Source organism: Patella vulgata, chromosome 2 (assembly GCF_932274485.2).
Source record: "Patella vulgata chromosome 2, xgPatVulg1.2, whole genome shotgun sequence".
In the NCBI taxonomy this organism is placed as follows: domain Eukaryota; kingdom Metazoa; phylum Mollusca; class Gastropoda; family Patellidae; genus Patella; species Patella vulgata.
In genome coordinates, this window is record NC_065880.2 from 192,214 (window position 1) to 214,200 (window position 21,987).

The 21,987-nt window shown below is 33.7% G+C and overlaps 1 protein-coding gene across 2 annotated transcripts in view; it reads left to right on the top strand.

The window, feature by feature from the left end:
• The window catches only part of LOC126811610 (ankyrin repeat domain-containing protein 1), a 207,289-nt gene that overhangs the window by 174,428 nt on the left and 10,874 nt on the right, over positions 1–21,987 (top strand). The window contains exons 1-2 of one of the 2 annotated variants that reach the window (XM_056098986.1): positions 4,559–8,220; positions 9,864–9,983. The exons of the other annotated variant lie outside the window; for it this stretch is intronic. Of the exons in view, the coding sequence (XP_055954961.1) occupies positions 8,121–8,220; positions 9,864–9,983 (220 nt within the window). The 5' untranslated portion in view covers positions 4,559–8,120. Of the gene's footprint in view, positions 1–4,558; positions 8,221–9,863; positions 9,984–21,987 lie in introns of those variants that run through there. 2 annotated transcript variants of the gene reach the window in all.

Here is a 21,987-nt window from a genome sequence, read left to right on the forward strand (position 1 = left end):
GGATTAAAGTCATTAACACTTAACCTCAAAATATAATATTAAATATAAAAGAATAAAGTTAGTCAAGTTATTTCTTTAAAAATACATTCACTGCTAGGGTGACCCACCATAAATAAATATCTCCATATATCTCGACAATTTCGCCACAATATTTATATATATGCCAAGCCTCAAATCAGTTTCACACAATTATAGTCACTAAATAAACGATCATGTTGTACTTAATAAGCTATGACCATTAATCATCTATAAATAATAGACTGAAAACTGGTTCCATGTCTCGTCCATAACATCCAGACACTTTTGAGTAAAAGATAGGTTACGTGCCCTTGTTTTGAAATTAGAGTCGCTTAACCAGTCTATCGACCATTCTAAGGCTGATTGACAGGTCGGGATAATCAAGACTACTTTTTTACGAAACATAACAGAAAGCTAGAACAAGAAATTGAATTAAGAAATGAGCACGTTAGCTAGCTCAACAATTATTTTAAGAAGCTTGTAAAAGTAAAATGAAACTACTGCTAGTATCATGTTCCTGTCTAACCCGAGTGTTTCAGAGATAGTATTTGTACTAAACCAAAAGATGCCGCTCTTAACGGTACAGTTAATGATAAAGCGATTTAAAAAATGAAACGAACATAATTTCTAAATCTGCTGTAATAACCAAGAAGCTTAATTTTACTGCTATTCAAAATCGTCAACAATAAATTTTTTACGGCTGTAATAGTTGATAGATTTGTAGAGAATTGCACGTGTCATGGCTATTTATAGTATCATACTGTCAGAAAGTTGGCCTCGACACGGCGAATGTGCACGCTTCAGTGGTAGTCTCGAACTATCAGCGGTTGACTGTATTTCTGTAGGTGCATGGGCCACCCTATCACTGCAAGTGGAAATGAATAATAGCACCATTTAAATCTGGATAAAACATGAAAACAGCGCAACCATTTTATGTAACCAATTGGTTACGCAATGGTCATCTGGCATAACCAAAGAAATGGTTACGCAGAGCATAAACCCGCAACCATTTTTCTGGTTACGCCAAAATTTGAAATTTCGTGGCCTGGATTCTTCTAAATAAGCTTATTTTTTCTCTCATGGATTAATCTGAATTCTGTTGATGATTCACCAGCCCGAACCATGAAAAGTTCTTTTCTTGGTAAAACTGATATATAGGGAAAAGAATAGGTAATAAAGTTAAATAAATAACAAAATCACATAAATCTTATCTAATTAAAGTAATTTAATATTATTGTTAAGAAAGTAATAAAGTATACTTATCTTTCTATCTTTAATCGAATCTGTGAAAAAACACCATCATTCTCTTCAGTTTCTTGTTAATACTAACATATTAAGTTGTTATACACTGAATTTTTGAATTTTAAATTCAGCCAATGGCCAAACAGATTTCAATAGAGTACAATGGCAGTGCAGAAGAGTAGGACGTTAAACCCCATTTCATTTCATTTCATTTTTGTTAATTATAGTTTGTCGACTGGTATGCACGGTTGACAGAATCTGAGTACAGAATCTGCTATAGTCATTAAAATCTAACTAGCAGGATCACCTAACAGTTCAAATAAACTGTTTTTATTTCATTGACTTATCTGAAGAATAATTTATTATCTGATATTTTTGTTGGGGTGGGGAATTCCTTTGAGTGTCAACATGTATCACTATTTCATTCATATTATATACACTATTTTATACTTTATATTTAATTTTAATTTTCGTGGTAAGCTTATTTTAGTTTGTCATTTGGTATCACAATAAATTAAGGAAAACTGCATCCAGGAAAATTAATATGCTGGAAAAGTTTACATAATTCACACAAGTGCATCACTAAATTCTATTGTAAACTATAGTATGAATAAAAGACATCACCAATTCATGAAATCTGTAGTATAGAACATTGTTTCTACAATATTATGTAGGAAACTATAGTAGGCTATTTGTTAAAATGACAATATACATATAAATTCTTAGTTTTCAACAGAATGTCATCGACAACTATAGGAATATACTACTGACTTGAGACAATAAGTTAGTTCTATAGAAAACTATAGTTTTTACCACCAAATCTATAGGAATCACAGCTGACATGAGAATGCAAGTTGGTTCTATAGCAAACTATAGTTTTTAGCACAAAGGCTATAGAAAACTGAAGGATTACTCAACTGACTGGAGGATACAAGTTAGTTCTATAGAAAACTATAGCAGCACCAATGAATCTGTAGGTTTATTTTTTTTCCAATAGTTTCTTCCAGTATTGTATAGAATTCTATAGGAAATTACACTTGGAAAATATTCATCTACCAATCCTACACAAAACTATAGTACATGTTTTTGAATCTATAGTCATGTAAAAAAAAAAAATACAGAATAATTTCGTTTTCCTGCAGCATTCTATAGCATTCTTTAGAATCCCACAAACTTCTATAGAAACCTGTACTTTTTCTATAGAACTTTTTCATAAGGGTAGCTATGCCACAGTACCGTGTCAGTCAAGTTACGTGACACATTTTAATAGATTTTTAAATCTTGGGGTATTTTCTCGCGAATACAATGTTTTGAGAAGGATTTAAAGCACAATTATAATAGATTTATTAGTTTGAATATGTTTTTAGTCCAAATATATCATCAAATCACACAGTTTGTACAGGGAAGGTATCTTTAATGGTTAATCCAGCCCTGTGTTCTTTGGTAATCATAGATTCTGGTAAAAGTAGTATATTAAAAACGGAATAATATGTTGATGAATTTAATTGAAAATATTTACACGACATGCACGATTATTCAAAGTCCCTACCGATTTTAATGATAAAACGTAAACTGAACTTTGACACGCATTCCACGACAAGCTTGCAATAAAAGGCGGTACAAATGATAAATATAGTACACACAAAGAATAGTCTTTTCCGAAATACAAGTATACGAATTAATAACTATTCAGTTGTTGATGACTCGTTGAGATTTTTTTCTATGCTTCATGATGAGATGATAAGAAAGTTAAAAAGAAAACAAATGTAGAAAAACAAACATAAATATCAATTTATTAAAATAACACTTTAATATTAAAACAAACACTATTATCAATTTATTAAAACAACACTGTATTATTTCAAAAACATTGGTCGGAGTGGTCTTCTATCTTGGTCCGAGTGGTCTTCTATCTTGGTCCGAGCGATCTTCTGCCTTGGTACAAGTGATATACGGTCTTGGTCCGAGTGATCTTCTGTCTTGGTCCGAGTGGTCTATTAACTGATCTGGCCGGTTTTGGTCTGAGTGGTATTTGGCCTGAGTTGTCATGCATTCATTTGTTTTGAGTTTTCAATGTTAACGTTCTCTTGTTTATCCAAATTCGGAATTTGATTAAAATCTATATCAGTTCAAATAGCCACCTTGTTTAAACTTACATGTCTTAGATGGAGTTTAATTTAAAAACAACATCATTTTAAAACCTCATTTTTGTTTGTAATTGTTTAAACTTACATGTTTTAGGTGAAGTTTAACATAAAAACAAAATTCTAAAACGTCGTTTTTATTCGTAAAACTGATTTAAATTTTGTGATTTTTGTTAATCTGCTGGATTAAATATACATAGTTATTATTCAAATTTGAAATAAAAAGATTGAGTAGTTGACCATTACATAATATTTGACTTTATCAGATATATAATATTCAAATTTGCGATAAAAGGATTGAAATATAGTTGACCATTACATAATAATATTTGAAATGTAATCTTTCAGTTACTCATTACTTATTAATGTCCTATTATCCATTAGATTTCCAATACTTCAAACTGTGTAATGATTATATTTCATTTCCACTGACATCACAATTAACCCTGGCCTGTTCTACATACTGCAGTGTCAAAGATACCTTTTTGCAAATTGTTGAGTGTTCAAATGAAAACGAAATCAGATCAATAAATTGTTAAATAACGTTGGTATTTAATCTAGTTCCGCTGGTATTATGAAATACTTTTGTAGTCAATTACTAACTGACCACAGTTCATTTTGTAATTGAATCATTTTATATTGAAGATGACCCCAGCCATGATACAATGGTACAGACAGATCAAAGTGACAGAATAAAAACAGAAACAGACACTGAAAATAAAGTTAATACCAATATTGAAGATTCCTTTAACTCGGGTACATGGATTGAAAAATCAGAAAAATAGTCATAATTAAGGATGTGTCCGCGATAAGACCATGCAGGAAGTGATAAGGCTCAAGTTTGGGATTTCATCCATTTTTGTCTATTGGCTTACCTAGTGCCTAAACATACGTATATAAAATGTTAGAGTAATTGATCCACCCATGGAAATGCTGAGATGGCTTTTCCGGTCTTGAAAATGGTAAAAAAATCTGTAGTTTCATTTGTTTTTTACCACCAATTTCAGTACTTAATATCTCATTGATGCGAAGAGTCAACTTATCCAAACTGAGCAGACATATAGATCACTTTATTTTACATCTGTAACAATATTTATCAGTTGTAAAGGGAGATAACTGCGTAAATATTTCAATTTTCTTCAAATTATCGAACATTTGTTGCAGTTATTATACTAATGTGCTGCTATTTGACGATATTAGGTTTGTATTTTATAATATTTGATAAGTATTTGGTAGTACTGGGTTATGATTTGCTTGTTTTGGGTGATATAGAGAGGCAAATGAAACAGCCAGACATCGGACCAACATTTGAAGACCATTCGGACCAAGCTTAGAAGACCATTCGGACCAATAATAGAAGACAATTCGCACCAAGACAAGTACGTCACCACTAAGACAGAAGACCACTCCGAACAAGACCACTCGGGCCAAGACAGAAGCCCATTTGGACCAAGACCACTCAGACCTTGATTAGAAGACCACTCGGACCAAGATAAGAAGACCACTCAGGCCGAGATTAGAAGAGCATTGGGACTAAGATAAGAAGATCACTCGGGCCGAGATTAGAAGAGCATCCCGACCACGATTAGAAGACCACTCGGGCCAAATTAAAATAAACGACTACTCAATATATTGTTATTTATTTATTTAAAAGACCAATTGTTGATCAGCCATGCACCCAAGTAATGTTTTCTTGAATTTTTGTTGTTGATGGCCTTCATCGTCAAGGCTCTCTCAGTCATGCTTAAATTAAAGAGGCATCAACCCCTAAAGTGGAGACCATGTGTTGGTACTTGATAACTGTCCTATAGCCAGTTTTGTAGTATTTCAATTGATAGGTTCACAAGATGGTCTGGTACGAAGACAATAATAATACTATAGTTGCAGTTCTTATGTCTATGATTCATTCAATGATGATACTTGTTGGTGGCAAACATTTGTTTCAACCCAATTGATCTATCCTGATCTAGGCTTAGAACTTTTCAGACCGTCATCATATCATAAACTTATAATACAACTCAACCTAATATTTTGGTTAACAAATATTATCTTTATTATATTTTACGGGTAAGTATTTTTGCATATTTGATTTAACCGATGAATGTTTTTGAAAAAGGCCAACTCAAACCACGTAAGAAAATATTAACGTTTATAACGTGATTATTAAAAGGCCCTACCAAACGATAATACATTGATAGAAAGAAAAGACGAAAAAATGAAAAACTTATTTAAAATTCTTATTTCGCTTAAAGATACTTTCTCAGAAAACTTTTTATCGGGTAGTTATTTCCAATAAAAGTATGGCAATTGTGGCATATATGGAAAGTAGAAACATCAAATCTTACTAGAAAAATACTGGATTTCCTGAAAAACACCCATGGAGCGCATACGGGACAAAAAAAGAAGGGTTTCCCTAATCAGCAACCCGGGTGACGTCAAAGGTTGAACGCGAAGATTGTCGGATCTCTCAGCGTTAGTGAGCGCTTGATGTATATGTTGATAAACTTGATGGTGAGCGGACTAGTAAAAAGTGAGAAACTTAAACGTACAACATTTTCTGAGATAAAAATCGCGGGAAAAGACGTGGACAGTGGATAATCCGAGAATTTAATTAGGCTTCAATATTTATGATAAATGGACAGCGATTAAAGACAACATCGTCTGTATATGCGATGAATCCTCCTGGATTCTTACCCATTGCTTTGGTACCGCGTCAGTCAAGTTACGTGACAAATTTTAATAGATTTTTAAATCTTAGGGTATTTTGACACGCATTCCACGACAAGCTTGCAATAAAAGGCAGTACAAATCGATAAATATAGTACAATGTTAACGTTCTCTTGTTTATCCAAATTCGGAATTTGATTAAAACTTATATCAGTTCAAATAGCCACCTTGTTTAAACTTCCATGTCTTAGATGGAGTTTAATTTAAAAACCAACATTTTTGTTTGTAATTGTTTAAACTTACATGTTTTAGGTGAAGTTTAATATAAAAACAAAATTCTAAAACGTTGTTTTTATTCGTAAAACTGATTTAAATTTTGTGATTTTTGTTAATCTGCTGGATTAAATATACATAGTTATTATTCAAATTTGAAATAAAAAGATTGAGATATAGTTGACCATTACATAATATTTGACTTTTGTCAGATATATAATATTCAAATTTGCGATAAAAGGATTGAAATCAGTGATGGGATTTCAAAAAAATTATTGTCGGACATTTTTTCCCGAAAATAAAGGGGCATAACTCTTATCGTAATTTAAGCAGACGTTTTCAAAACACAATAAAGAATCACGTGTCAACAAGATATATTCAAATTCATATGTAAAAAAAATAGGTGCACCTCGTTATATTTCATGTTTAAAACCCGTACGGTATTCAAATTTATGTCAATAATATTCCTACAAAATTACATGACATCAATACTATAGAATGGCAGCGTGCCGACTGCTGCCGATCTGTTTCAAACTCCCCCAAAATTACCGTATTTTTCGGGTCATACGTCGGTACATTTTTCAGCAAAGTCCGACATTCGTCTGATACTCCGTTTCGATTTATATATGGAAGGTAAAAAAATGACATCCCAAAATTTATTTGGCCGTAAACCGTAGTTAACGACGCTCTAATACAACGAGCGTGCGACACCAACTGCTAAATAATTGCATTCGACTGTAGCATGCGCTATCGTCTAAAACAATTAACTACTCACGTCATTCCAATCGAAATTTTCGTCAACATTTCTTAGCGTTAAATGCGTGTGTGTGAAATATCTTTATTTAACTTAGGCTACCACCGAAAATATATCACAGACAAGTTATTGGATACAATGTCTGTTGATTTGAGGTGTTATATACTATCAGGATATGTGACATATATGACTAATTTCTACGTGTTATTGTCCAACATAAAGGAGATTAAAACGTGAGACAATGGACAAATCAAAGGTTAATCAGATTAAGTTTATAATCACTCTTATTGGATTGATATATCGTCCGACAAAGGAGAAGCAATGACATCTGTTCAGGATTGATTTGATGAATTGTCCGACAAAGGATTAAGTCAGCCAATCAAGGCAGAATAGTAGTTAATCAAGGTAGGTGTGTAGACGACATAACACAATAAATAGTCGATCACTTAATTACCTAATCAATCCAGCCTATTATCAATGATAAACGGGTTGCACGGTAGTTATACACTCAGTACACTATATTAATTTTGGAATTTGAATATTATTCACCATGTCTTGATGTCCGATTGGGCATATTCCCGGTCGGACAATTTTGGGCGTTTTGAAAAAAGATTCAGACAAGTCCGGAATATACGGGTAAAATCCCATCACTGATTGAAATATAGTTGTCCATTACATAATAATATTTGAAATGTAATCTTTCAGTTACTCATTACTTATTAATGTCCTATTATCCATTAGATTTCCAATACTTCAAACTGTGTAATGATTATATTTCATTTCCACTGACATCACAATTAACCCTGGCCTGTTCTACATACTGCAGTGTCAAAGATACCTTTTTGCAAATTGTTGAGTGTTCAAATGAAAACAAAATCAGATCAATAAATTGTTAAATAACATTGGTATTTAATCTAGTTCCGCTGGTATTATGAAACACTTTTGTAGTCAATTACTAACTTACCACAGTTCATTTTGTAATTGAATCATTTTATATTGAAGATGACCCCAGCCATGATACAATGGTACAGACAGATCAAAGTGACAGAATAAAAACAGAAACAGACACTGAAAATAAAGCGAATACCAATATTGAAGAAGCGGCTAAACCTGATACATCTGGTAAGTACAGACAGTAGCATGTTGGTGATTAGAACTCTGTGATTCCTTTAACTCGGGTACATGGATAGAAAAATCAGAAAAAAAGTCATAATTAAGAATGTGTCCGCGATAAGACCATACAGGAAGTGATAGGCTCAATTTTGGGATTTCATCCATTTTTGTCTATTGGCTTACCTAGTGCCTAAACATACGTATATAAAATGTTAGAGTGATTGATCCACCCATGGAAATGCTGAGATGGCTTTTCCGGTCTTGAAAATGGTAAAAAATCTGTAGTTTCATTTGTTTTTTACCACCAATTTCAGTACTTAATATCTCATTGATGCGAAGAGTCAACTTATCCAAACTGAGCAGACATATAGATCACTTTATTTTACATCGGTAACAATATTTATCGGTTGTAAAGGGAGATAACTGCGTAAATATTTCAATTTTCATCAAATTATCGAACATTTGTTGCAGTTATTATACTGCTTGCAATAAAAGGCGGTACAAATGATAAATATAGTACACACAAAGAATAGTCTTTTCCGAAATACAAGTATACGAATTAATAACTATTCAGTTGTTGATGACTCGTTGAGATTTTTTTCTATGCTTCATGATGAGATGATAAGAAAGTTAAAAAGAAAACAAATGTAGAAAAACAAACATAAATATCAATTTATTAAAATAACACTTTAATATTAAAACAAACACTATTATCAATTTATTAAAACAACACTGTATTATTTCAAAAACATTGGTCGGAGTGGTCTTCTATCTTGCTCCGAGTGGTCTTCTATCTTGGTCCGAGCGATCTACTGCCTTGGTACAAGTGATATAAGGTCTTGGTCCGAGTGATCTTCTATCTTTGTCCGAGTGGTCTATTAACTGATCCGGCCGGTTTTGGTCTGAGTGGTATTTGGCCTGAGTTGTCATGCATTCATTTGTTTTGAGTTTTCAATGTTAAGGTTCTCTTGTTTATCCAAATTCGGAATTTGATTAAAATCTATATCAGTTTAAACTTACATGTCTTAGATGGAGTTTAATTTAAAAACAACATTTTAAAACCTCATTTTTGTTTGTAATTGTTTAAACTTACATGTTTTAGGTGAAGTTTAACATAAAAACAAAATTCTAAAACGTCGTTTTTATTCGTAAAACTGATTTAAATTTTGTGATTTTTGTTAATCTGCTGGATTAAATATACATAGTTATTATTCAAATTTGAAATAAAAAGATTGAGTAGTTGACCATTACATAATATTTGACTTTATCAGATATATAATATTCAAATTTGCGATAAAAGGATTGAAATATAGTTGACCATTACATAATAATATTTGAAATGTAATCTTTCAGTTACTCATTACTTATTAATGTCCTATTATCCATTAGATTTCCAATACTTCAAACTGTGTAATGATTATATTTCATTTCCACTGACATCACAATTAACCCTGGCCTGTTCTACATACTGCAGTGTCAAAGATACCTTTTTGCAAATTGTTGAGTGTTCAAATGAAAACAAAATCAGATCAATAAATTGTTAAATAACATTGGTATTTAATCTAGTTCTGCTTTGGTATTATGAAACACTTTTGTAGTCAATTACTAACTTACCACAGTTCATTTTGTAATTGAATCATTTTATATTGAAGATGACCCCAGCCATGATACAATGGTACAGACAGATCAAAGTGACAGAATAAAAACAGAAACAGACACTGAAAATAAAGCGAATACCAATATTGAAGAAGCGGCTAAACCCGATATATCTGGTAAGTACAGACTGTAGCATGTTGGTGATTAGAACTCTGTGATTCCTTTAACTCGGGTACATGGATTGAAAAATCAGAAAAATAGTCATAATTAAGGATGTGTCCGCAATAAGACCATACAGGAAGTGATAAGGCTCAAGTTTGGGATTTCATCCATTTTTGTCTATTGGCTTACCTAGTGCCTAAACATACGTATATAAAATGTAAGAGTGATTGATCCACCCATGGAAATGCTGAGATGGCTTTTCCGGTCTTGAAAATGGTAAAAAATCTGTAGTTTCATTTGTTTTTTACCACCAATTTCAGTACTTAATATCTCATTGATGCGAAGAGTCAACTTATCCAAACTGAGCAGACATATAGATCACTTTATTTTACATCTGTAACAATATTTATCGGTTTTAAAGGGAGATAACTGCGTAAATATTTCAATTTTCTTCAAATTATCGAACATTTGTTGCGTTATTATACTAATGTGCTATGGAAGGATAACGTTGCCAATATTATTTCATTGTTCACGGTGCAAACTGCAAATGTCACTAGTTCACAATACGTATTTTAGTTTTACAATTTACAATTTCCATTGCTCAACAATACCAATGTCACGGTGTTAAAATACAGAATACACTTTTCAATAATACAAAATACAATATAAAAGTTATTTTGCACATTACACTTCTGCATTCTGCATTTTGCATAATAGACAAATGCATATAATAGAACCTTGCATAGTAGAACATATACCTTATATGGGATGTACGACGTACGTCATTTGCATACGGAAAAAAATCCGGACTATGACGGAAATTAATGATTTACGCGATAAATCCATAAGGCCGAGGTCATTAGAAGGGGGCAGTACTCGATTTTGTTAGTCTTCAACGTCCAAGCTCTATACTGTAATCAGTTCGACGATTAGAGGATTCTGAAAGATAATAGTCTGGCTTAACGAGACTATTCTTATTTGTTCTCATTGGTAAAAAAACAGATATTTCAATTGAATCAATTTCTTGTTAAAAATTAAATTGAATATCTTATTTAATTGACAGGTCTCTAAAACCCTTTTTTTGGGTAAGGTTAAAGAATCTTATAGTAACCGAGCGGAATCTCTCACCCGTATTCCAGCACTTGGATTCGAAATGAAGTTAGCATACATATTCCTAGCGCCAATAAAAACCTAGATATAATTATCATGAAAATAATTGTTACCTTTATATTAGAAAATAACATTTTAAGACATATTAATGCAAAGTATATAATAATATGTAATAGACCCCCCCCCCCTCCCCCCTCCCCCCAAAGAAATTTGCTGAAATAAAGATCTTGGAGCCACCAAAGCTAGTTCAGAAGTTATTGTGTGTGTACGCAGTGAGCCTACCCTAACTCGATTCCCCACATATTTAGTACGTTTACGGTAATATATCTCCAAAAGCCAGCATAGAAGGCTTCTGGATTTTTGTATTCTCGTCGTTTATTCATCCCTTGACTCTGTGAAATACAAAACATGTTGCCACCAAAGCTCGTTCGGGTGCTTTTTGATGAAACGTGGGCGTACCCCTTGTTTATTGTACCCACGAACCCCGCCTCGAATCTGGGGCTGGGAACTTTTCGGTGGTATAACTCGATACCCCAACATAGAAAGTTAATGAAATTTGGCATGTTCACACCTTATGCATCTGTCGATTTGGTGAAATAAAGATCTTGGAGCCACCAAAACTAGTTTAGAAGTTATTGCGTGCGCAGTGACTCTACCCCTAACACGATTCCCCCATATTTTTAATATGTTTACGGTAATATATCTCTAAAAGCCAGCATAGAAGGCTTCTGGATTTTTGTAATCTAGTAGTTATTCATCCCTTGACTCTGTGAAATACAAAACATTTTGCCACCAAAGCCAGTTTGGGGTGCTTTTTGGTGCAGTGTGGACGTACCCCTTGTTTATTGCACCCGCGAACCCCGCCTCAAATCCAGGTGCTGGGAACTTTGCTGTGGTATAACTCGATAACATAGAAAGTAAATGAAAATTGTCCTGTTCATATCTTATCCATCTGTTGATTTGGTGAAATAAAGATCTTGGAGCCACTAAAGCTATTTTATAAGTTATTGCGTGCGCGATGAGCCTACCCTAACCCGATCCCCCCATGGTTTTAGTATGTTTATGGAGATATTTCTCTAAAAGCCAGTTTAGGAAGCTTCTGAAAATTTGTATTTTAGTCGTTTATTCATCCCTTGATTCCATGAAACAAAAAAACATTTTGCCACCAAAGCTGGTTTCGGTGCATTTTGATGCAGCGTGGACGCACCACTTTTCTGCGCGCTCAGTTAGCCTAGTGTGCGATATTTTAGTATGTTTACGGTAATAGTATTTTTTTATTCATGGTGGGGGGGGGGGTCTGTTACTTATATACTTGGCATTAATATGTCGTTTTCTAATATAAAGGTAACAATTATTTTCGTGATAATTATATCTAGGTTTTTATTGGCGCTAGGAATATGTGTGCTAACTTCATTTCGTATCCAGGTGACCATATGGCTTTATCGCGTAAATCATTAATTTCCGTCATAGTCCGGACTTTTTTCCGTATGCAAATGACGTACGTCGTACATCCCATATAAGGTATATGTTCTACTATGCAAGGTTCTATTATGCATTTGTCTATTATGCAGAATGCAGAAGTGTAATGTGCAAAATAACTATTCTACTGTATTTTGTATTATTGAAAAGTGTATTCTGTATTTTAACACCGTGGCATTGGTATTGTTGAGCAATGGAAATTGCAAATTGTAAAACTAAAATAGGTATTTTGAACTACTGACATTTGCAGTTTGCACCGTGAACAATGAAATAATATTGGCAACGTTATACTTCCATAATGTGCTGCTATTTGACGATATTAGGTTTGTATTTTATAATATTTGATAAGTATTTGGTAGTACTGGGTTATTATTTGCTTGTTACGGGTGATATAGAGAGGCAAATGAAACAGCCAGACATCGGACCAACATTAGAAGACCAATCGGACCAAGTTTAGAAGACCATTCGGACGAATAATAGAAGACAATTCACCACTAAGACAGAAGACCACTCCTAACAAAACCACTCGGGCCAAGACAGAAGCCCATTTGGACCAAGACCACTCAGACCTTGATTAGAAGACCACTCGGACCAAGATAAGAAGACCACTCAGGCCGAGATTAGAAGAGCATTGGGACTAAGATAAGAAGATCACTCGGGCCGAGATTAGAAGAGCATTCCGACTACGATTAGAAGACCACTCGGGCCAAATTAAAATAAACGACTACTCAATATATTGTTATTTATTTATTTAGAAGACCAATCGTTGATCAGCCATGCACCCAAGTAATGTTTTCTTGAATTTTTGTTGTTGATGGCCTTCATCGTCAAGGCTCTCTCATTCATGCTTAAATTAAAGAGGCATCAACCCCTAAAGTGGAGACCATGTGTTGGGGTTAGTCCTTTCAGTTGCTGGTACTTGATAACTGTCCTATAGCCAGTTTTGTAGTATTTCAATTGATAGGTTCACAAGATGGTCTGGTACGAAGACAATAATAACACTATAGTTGTAGTTCTTATGGCTATGATTCATTCAATGATGATACTTGTTGGTGGCAAACGTTTGTTTCAACCCAATTGATCTATTCTGATCTAGGCTTAGAACTTTTCAGACCGTCATCATATCATAAACTTATAATACAACTCAACCTAATATTTTGGTTAACAAATATTATCTTTATTATATTTTACGGGTAAGTATTTTTGCATATTTGATTTAACCGATGAATGTTTTTGAAAAAGGCCAACTCAAACCACATAAGAAAATATTAACGTGAATAACGTTGTTATTAAAAGGCTCACCAAACTATAAAACATTGATAGAAAGAAAAGACGAAAAAATGAAAAACTAATTTAAAGTTCTTATTTCGCTTAAAGATACTTTCTCAGAAAAGTATTTATGGGGTAGTTATTTCCAATAAAAGTATGGCAATTGTGGTATATATGGAAAGTAGAAACATCCAATCTTACTAGAAAAATACTGGATTTCCTGAAAAACACCCATGGAGCGCATACGGGAAAAAAAAAGAAGGGTTTCCCTAACCGGCAACCCGGGTGACGTCAAAGGTTGAACGCGAAGATTGTCGGATCTCTCAGCGTTAGTAAGCGCTTGATTTATATGTTGATAAACTTGATGGCGAGCGGACAAGTAAAAAGGGAGAGACTTAAACGTACAACATTTTCTGAGATAAAAATCGCGGGAAAAGATGTGGACAGTGGATAATCCGAGAATTTAATTAGGCTTCAATATTTATGATAAATGGACAGCGATTAAAGACAACATCGTCTTGTATATGCAATGAATTCTCCTAGTTTCTCACCCATTGCTGTGGTACTGTGGCGCACTTTTTACTTCTTCTTCTTCTGTCTTTCGCCACGAAATGGTGTAGCGGTTTGGTAGTGTGGGGAATCTGCCGCAATGGTTGCTCAGGACCCACACCCGTTAATTTTTCTGCCACCAGTGATCTATTGGCCGATCACAAGCCGTTTAAAGTAGAGCTTCTTCAGAGGAGAAGGCGGACTAGCTAAAAAGTAGTTGTGCTATGTTCGGCTCTCTCTCTTCGAACAAATGGAAGAAAACTGTATAAAACTATAAAGTTTTATTATGTATTATTTATAACATATATACAGGTAAGTTTTAATGGACTGGGAAAACTCTTTTATACTATTTATAAAGAGGCGAACTGTCCCAGCTCAAGCCGTTCTGTGTAATAGCTAAAAGCTATACTGTTCATTAACTGCAAGCAGTTAAGGCTGTAACTTTGCATTAATCACAAGCGTTTAAAGTCTGTATCTGTTCATTAGATGCAAACATCTAGAGGTTGTATCAGTTTTTAAACTGCAAGCAGTTTAAAGTCTGTTCATTAGATGCAAGCATCTAAAGGCTGTGTGCTTAAAGAGCATTCCTCAAGAACTATAGGTGTAATTACTAGAGCTTCGCTTGGACCCTGGAGACGGATATCCCAGTGGGAACAACTGACCCAGGGTACTAGTGCCGGGTAACACATTCGCCTGGCCGTCTCGACATGATGGCCTCGATTCTAAGAATTCGTTCCCAGCTCATGCAAAATTATAAACTATACGCTCCTTATGTAAACAAAGTATACATTGTCAACAATTTAAATGCAACATTATTTAACAGATGGACATAATGTGATTTATGATTAAGTTGATATACAAAAGTATTATTTAGTTACGTTTAATAAGTTATAGGATATGCACATAAATTATAATTGCATGCTGTATATTCAAATTCTGTTATTTAAGTAAGGGGAGATAATAATACTCAATAATATAGGAGGCAGACCACCATTAATTTCCCCATTGACTTCAATGTTAATTCTGGCCTCTTTGCCCACCTACAACTTTTCCCCAAATTTTCGTTGGGCTGAATGCTTTTCACTACAGACAGAGGAACAAATGGTCATGTCTTTGCACTAAAATTTGTATGAGGTTGACCACCAAAATTTTGAGATACACAAACTTGAAGAAGCATACTAAAAACATGTAACTAATTGCCGTAGCCAACCTGATAACCTTGTTATCCTTCCGCCTCAAAATCATGAATATTTACCAAAACCTGGCAGAAAATGTTAATTCAAACCCTCTTCGTCCAGTCTAGACCAAAAAATCAACAAAAATGGGCATGCAAAAGGGGAGAAAAGAGAGAGAGAGAATTGCTATAAATAGACGAACCGAGATGGTGAAATTTAATGGTGGTCTGCCTCCATATTAGACAATGTATTATGGTACATTTCCAACAAAATAGATTATATGATAGGGATATAAACGCACTAATTGTATGCTAAATAACAAGACATGGGCTTCTATTAAATTATAAAATTAAACATAATATATGGCAGATAGCAATATTATTATAAAACTTAGAAAGAGTCTGTCAACATACTATTCACAGAGTTATCAAATATCCTTTCCCTCACTATAGATAACTACAGTGACCTATATCTAAATGTAGCTGTTATTAGTCTGGACTATTTAGGCGTCTACAGACTATAAATAAAACAAATACTAACAAAATGAAACTACCCTTAGCAAAAAATCCTACAGAATACCAGTGTAGAATTCTATAGAAAATCTATAGAGTTTTTTGGGGGGCGTGTCCCATTTTTTATAGGATAAAATTATATAGTATTCTACAGAATTTTGGGGGCCTGTAGGAAATAACGGCCCCAAATATTCTACAGTTTCTGTAGCGCTCATCATACAGATTTATGGCAAAATTTCTATAGGAAAATACTGTAGTATTCTTTAGGTTTTTTTTATTGCAATTTCTGTAGGAAATTCTACAGTTATGTATAGGAATGAATACTGTAGTATTCTGTAGTTTGGAAATTGGGCCACTATAGTTTTCTGTAGGAATGGGTACTATAGAATTCTATAGACTTTTTTTTATTAAATCTTATTTTGGGAATAAATATAGTTGACCCATGATTTCTTCTAAATTGATAAGCTTATTTTTCTGTCATGGATTCTCAGGCCACGAAATTTCACGCGAACGATGCCAATCGGTTACGTGCGGTCGCGCTAGCTCAAAAACACGCGACCGATTACCTGGTTACGCAAATTGAAATATCGGTTACATTAACAAATTTCATTAACAGATTTATTCACATTGGATCAATTTTTATACAGGATGACTTTGTGACACGGGTCTAAATTATTTGTATTATAGCACAAACTCCATTCATTCTTGGCATTTTGACACCACGTACGTAGGCTATTGACCAGTTGAAAGCACGTTGATTTAAAAATGCCTCCCGCCCCTAATTCTTTAAATGATTAGTTATGCCATAAATATTTGAAAGCGTACCTTTGGATTTTCAAACACAAAAGGAGAAATGAGGTTGACTATTTAACATGTCGGCTATATTTCCATAGAATTTACTACACATGTTCCTTTCAGTTTTCACTATAGCCATGCTGTAGTACCAATGACCCGTGTGTAGTCGTCAACTTTGACCCCCTCCCCGGCATCGCTCGAGCGATAATGTAAACGATTTTACTGTCCTGTCTATTTTAATATTATTTCATGACATGAAACTATTCTTTTTCCTTTTGAGACTTTGTGTATAGAGTGCCGAGGTTCATAATAAATACTGTTTGTCAATCAGTCGCTACCTATGAGTGAGGCTATCTCATGCTACGTGCTTGGATGAATAATTGCAAGTGACAACTTACAAGTGTAATATATGAAGTACGCATGTAGTCTTCAGTGACCGAAAACAATGTGGTAGCTACCATTCCTGGTTTTTGAAGGTCAGATATGATATAAAAACGGAAATCCATTAGTAATTTTTGGAACCGATTCCCCTCATTATTAAAATATAGGGATTTAGTGAAGTGGAATTTTTTTTTCTAATGTTTTATTGTTTAAATGAGGACATCGTGGGATTAAAGTCATTAACACTTAACCTCAAAATATAATATTAAATATAAAAGAATAAAGTTAGTCAAGTTATTTCTTTAAAAATACATTCACTGCAAGTGGAAATGAATAATAGCACCATTTAAATCTGGATAAAACATGAAAACAGCGCAACCATTTTATGTAACCAATTGGTTACGCAATGGTCATCTGGCGTAACCAAAGAAATGGTTACGCAGAGCATAAACCCACAACCATTTTTCTGGTTACGCCAAAATTTGAAATTTCGTGGCCTGGATTCTTCTAAATAAGCTTATTTTTTCTCTCATGGATTAATCTGAATTCTGTTGATGATTCACCAGCCCGAACCATGAAAAGTTCTTTTCTTGGTAAAACTGATATATAGGGAAAAGAATAGGTAATAAAGTTAAATAAATAACAAAATCACATAAATCTTATCTAATTAAAGTAATTTAATATTATTGTTAAGAAAGTAATAAAGTATACTTATCTTTCTATCTTTAATCGAATCTGTGAAAAAACACCATCATTCTCTTCAGTTTCTTGTTAATACTAACATATTAAGTTGTTATACACTGAATTTTTGAATTTTAAATTCAGCCAATGGCCAAACAGATTTCAATAGAGTACAATGGCAGTGCAGAAGAGTAGGACGTTAAACCCCATTTCATTTCATTTCATTTCATTTTTGTCCCCCGCCTTTCGAAGAAAGCAGGGGACTATTAAAATGGGTTCGTCCGTCTGTCTGTCCGTCTGTCCGTCCGTCTGACCGTCCGTCTGTCTGTCCGTCCGTCACACTTTTTGGGACACAATAACTCTCTTCCTAATTGAGCTAGAATGTTCAAACTTGGTGTATGTGTTTATTGGGTCAATGCCTTGATGGAGTTCGAAGATGAGCATTTTCCGCTTAGGGTAAGCAGAGATAAGCAATTTGATTGGTTGATGCTTTGGGACACGATAACTCTCTTCCTAATTGGGCTAGAATGTTCAAACTTGGTGTATGTGTTGATTAGGTCAATGCCTTGATGGAGTTCGAAGATGAGCATTTTCCGCTTAGGGTAAGCAGAGATAAGCAATTTGATTGGTTGATGCTTTGGGACACGATAACTTTTAATTGAGCTAGAATGTTCAAACTTGGTGTATGTGTTTATTAGGTCAATGCCTTGATGGAGTTCGAAGATGAGCATTTTCCGCTTAGGGTAAGCAGAGATAAGCAATTTGATTGGTTGATACTTTGGGGCACGATAACTCTCTTCCTAATTGAGCTAGAATGTTCAAACTTGGTGTATGTGTTGATTAGGTCAATGCCTTGATGGAGTTCGAAGATGAGCATTTTCCGCTTAGGGTAAGCAGAGATAAGCAATTTGATTGGTTGATGCTTTGGGACACGATAACTTTAGTTCTAATTAAGTGAGATTGATGAAACTTGGTGTATAGATTTATTATATGAATACCTTAACTAAGTTCGATAATGAACATTTTTTGCTGAGGGTAAGCAGAGTGATAAGCAATTTGATTGGTAGAAACTTTGGAACACAATAACTCTCCTTCTAATTGAGGTAGAATGTTCAAACTTGGCATAGGTGTCTATTAGGTGAATGTTTAAACTTGATGTATATGTAGATGTTCATTAGGTGAATGTCTTGACTGAGTTCAATAATTAACATTTCGAGCTGAAGCTAAGCAGAGCTAATCGATTTCATTTGTCGATGGTTTGGGACAAGATAATCTTGATTCTGTCTGATAGAGAGTGATGAAACTTAGTGAAAAAAATAAATGTGCGATTAATTAATATGTGTCATCTATTTATTTTGCAATTTCGGCGGGGGACATCAGCCTCACTGTTGGCTTGTTGTTAATTATAGTTTGTCGACTGGTATGCACGGTTGACAGAATCTGAGTACAGAATCTGCTATAGTCATTAAAATCTAACTAGCAGGATCACCTAACAGTTCAAATAAACTGTCTTTATTTCATTGACTTATCTGAAGAATAATTTATTATCTGATATTTTTGTTGGGGTGGGGAATTCCTTTGAGTGTCAACATGTATCACTATTTCATTCATATTATATACACTATTTTATACTTTATATTTAATTTTCGTGGTAAGCTTATTTTAGTTTGTCATTTGGTATCACAATAAATTAAGGAAAACTGCATCCAGGAAAATTAATATGCTGGAAAAGTTTACATAATTCACACAAGTGCATCATTAAATTCTATTGTAAACTATAGTATGAATAAAAGACATCACCAATTCATGAAATCTGTAGTATAGAACATTGTTTCTACAATATTATGTAGGAAACTATAGTAGGCTATTTGTTAAAATGACAATATACATATAAATTCTTAGTTTTCAACAGAATGTCATCGACAACTATAGGAATATACTACTGACTTGAGACAATAAGTTAGTTCTATAGAAAACTATAGTTTTTACCACCAAATCTATAGGAATCACAGCTGACATGAGAATGCAAGTTGGTTCTATAGCAAACTATAGTTTTTAGCACAAAGGCTATAGAAAACTGAAGGATTACTCAACTGACTGGAGGATACAAGTTAGTTCTATAGAAAACTATAGCAGCACCAATGAATCTGTAGGTTTATTTTTTTTCCAATAGTTTCTTACAGTATTGTATAGAATTCTATAGGAAATTACACTTGGAAAATATTCATCTACCAATCCTACACAAAACTATAGTACATGTTTTTGAATCTATAGTCATGTAAAAAAAAAAAAATACAGAATAATTTCGTTTTCCTGCAGCATTCTATAGCATTCTTTAGAATCCCACAAACTTCTATAGAAACCTGTACTTTTTCTATAGGACTTTTTCATAAGGGTAGCTATGCCACAGTACCGTGTCAGTCAAGTTACGTGACACATTTTAATAGATTTTTAAATCTTGGGGTATTTTCTCGCGAATACAATGTTTTGAGAAGGATTTAAAGCACAATTATAATAGATTAATTAGTTTGAATATGTTTTTAGTTCAAATATATCATCAAATCACACAGTTTGTACAGGGAAGGTATCTTTAATGGTTAATCCAGCCCTGTGTTCTTTGGTAATCATAGATTCTGGTAAAAGTAGTATATTAAAAACGGAATAATATGTTGATGAATTTAATTGAAAATATTTACACGACATGCACGATTATTCAAAGTCCCTACCGATTTTAATGATAAAACGTAAACTGAACTTTGACACGCTGTAGTTTCTGGGCTCAAGCCTTCAAGGTCAATATTCGATAATGCATAAACATGAATTCTCACTTATTTCAAATCATCAAAAAACTATTTTCTTGAAGTATGATCTGTTTAATTTGAATGATGACAATAATGATGATAACGATTACAATTACGCTTACGCTTAAAGATACATTATGGGAGATTTTTTATAGAGAATTGGCCATTCTTGCTATAACAGTTCAAAAGAAGATGATGAAAGAAGAATATATTGAAAATTTCGGTCAAATTACTTTATTCTGAACATAGTTATCATCATTGTAATATTTGACTAGAAATGGTAGTGAAATGTGCTTTCACCTTGGCCGACCGTTTGATTGACAGACGTTAACTCCACCTACATATCTCGATTATCAAGTAAAGTTTTCAATGGCATGCGGAAACGCTCTACAGCGGCCTCGCTAAGTACACTCTATCATTTAGCCTCGATCTAACTGACGCATTCTCATCAGGATGCGCCATATTTGAATTAATTAATAAGTGAAATCCTATTTAAATCCGAGCTGTAGCCGAGCCATCCGTGGGTCTACAGAGTTGATTTTGGGCTTGTTGTTTAAATAAAGATCTAATTTATAATTTCTATAACATCTGAAGCCTAAATTAAGACTTGCAATAATCAGATTTTGCTCTTGCATAATGTATGTTTAACTGAAAAATATAAGAAATTAAAGAATATTCAGTAATTGAGTTTTAAACTGACAAAATAAGTCTTTCTATTCTTCAAAACGTTCATAGTCGCTTCATTAAATATTCCGATTCCTGCTTGAAAAGTCTACTTTCTATTTAAATCTGCATGTGCTGTAAATGACAACAATCTATGGTCTGGGTCCAAGTGACTAATTAAATACGATTTCTGACAATGTATACAATGACACATGCTAAATTATTGTTCAAAAAGTTATTGGGGCATGTTTGCATTTATAATTACCGAATTGTTGACGACAACGTCCTATTTTCTCGAATTAATCTTGAAAAGTTGCAAACATCATATATTCGTCATACGCTGACTTCATTTTCTAATAGTAAGTGCAGGGGGACTGCACCACACAAAATTTACACAAAAACAAATACACGGACAGGACATCATTCTCAGGAAAACACAAACATACAGACAATTAAAAAAAAAAGTGAATGGATCCGGGGGGCTAGGCGTAAGCGTCCACTGCGCTGTACAGTCCCGGGTCTGCAGTGACACAGACTTCGATAACTCACACGATAAAGTAAAAAGGGAAATCTCATAAGACAATAAATAACTAACTAAGGGAA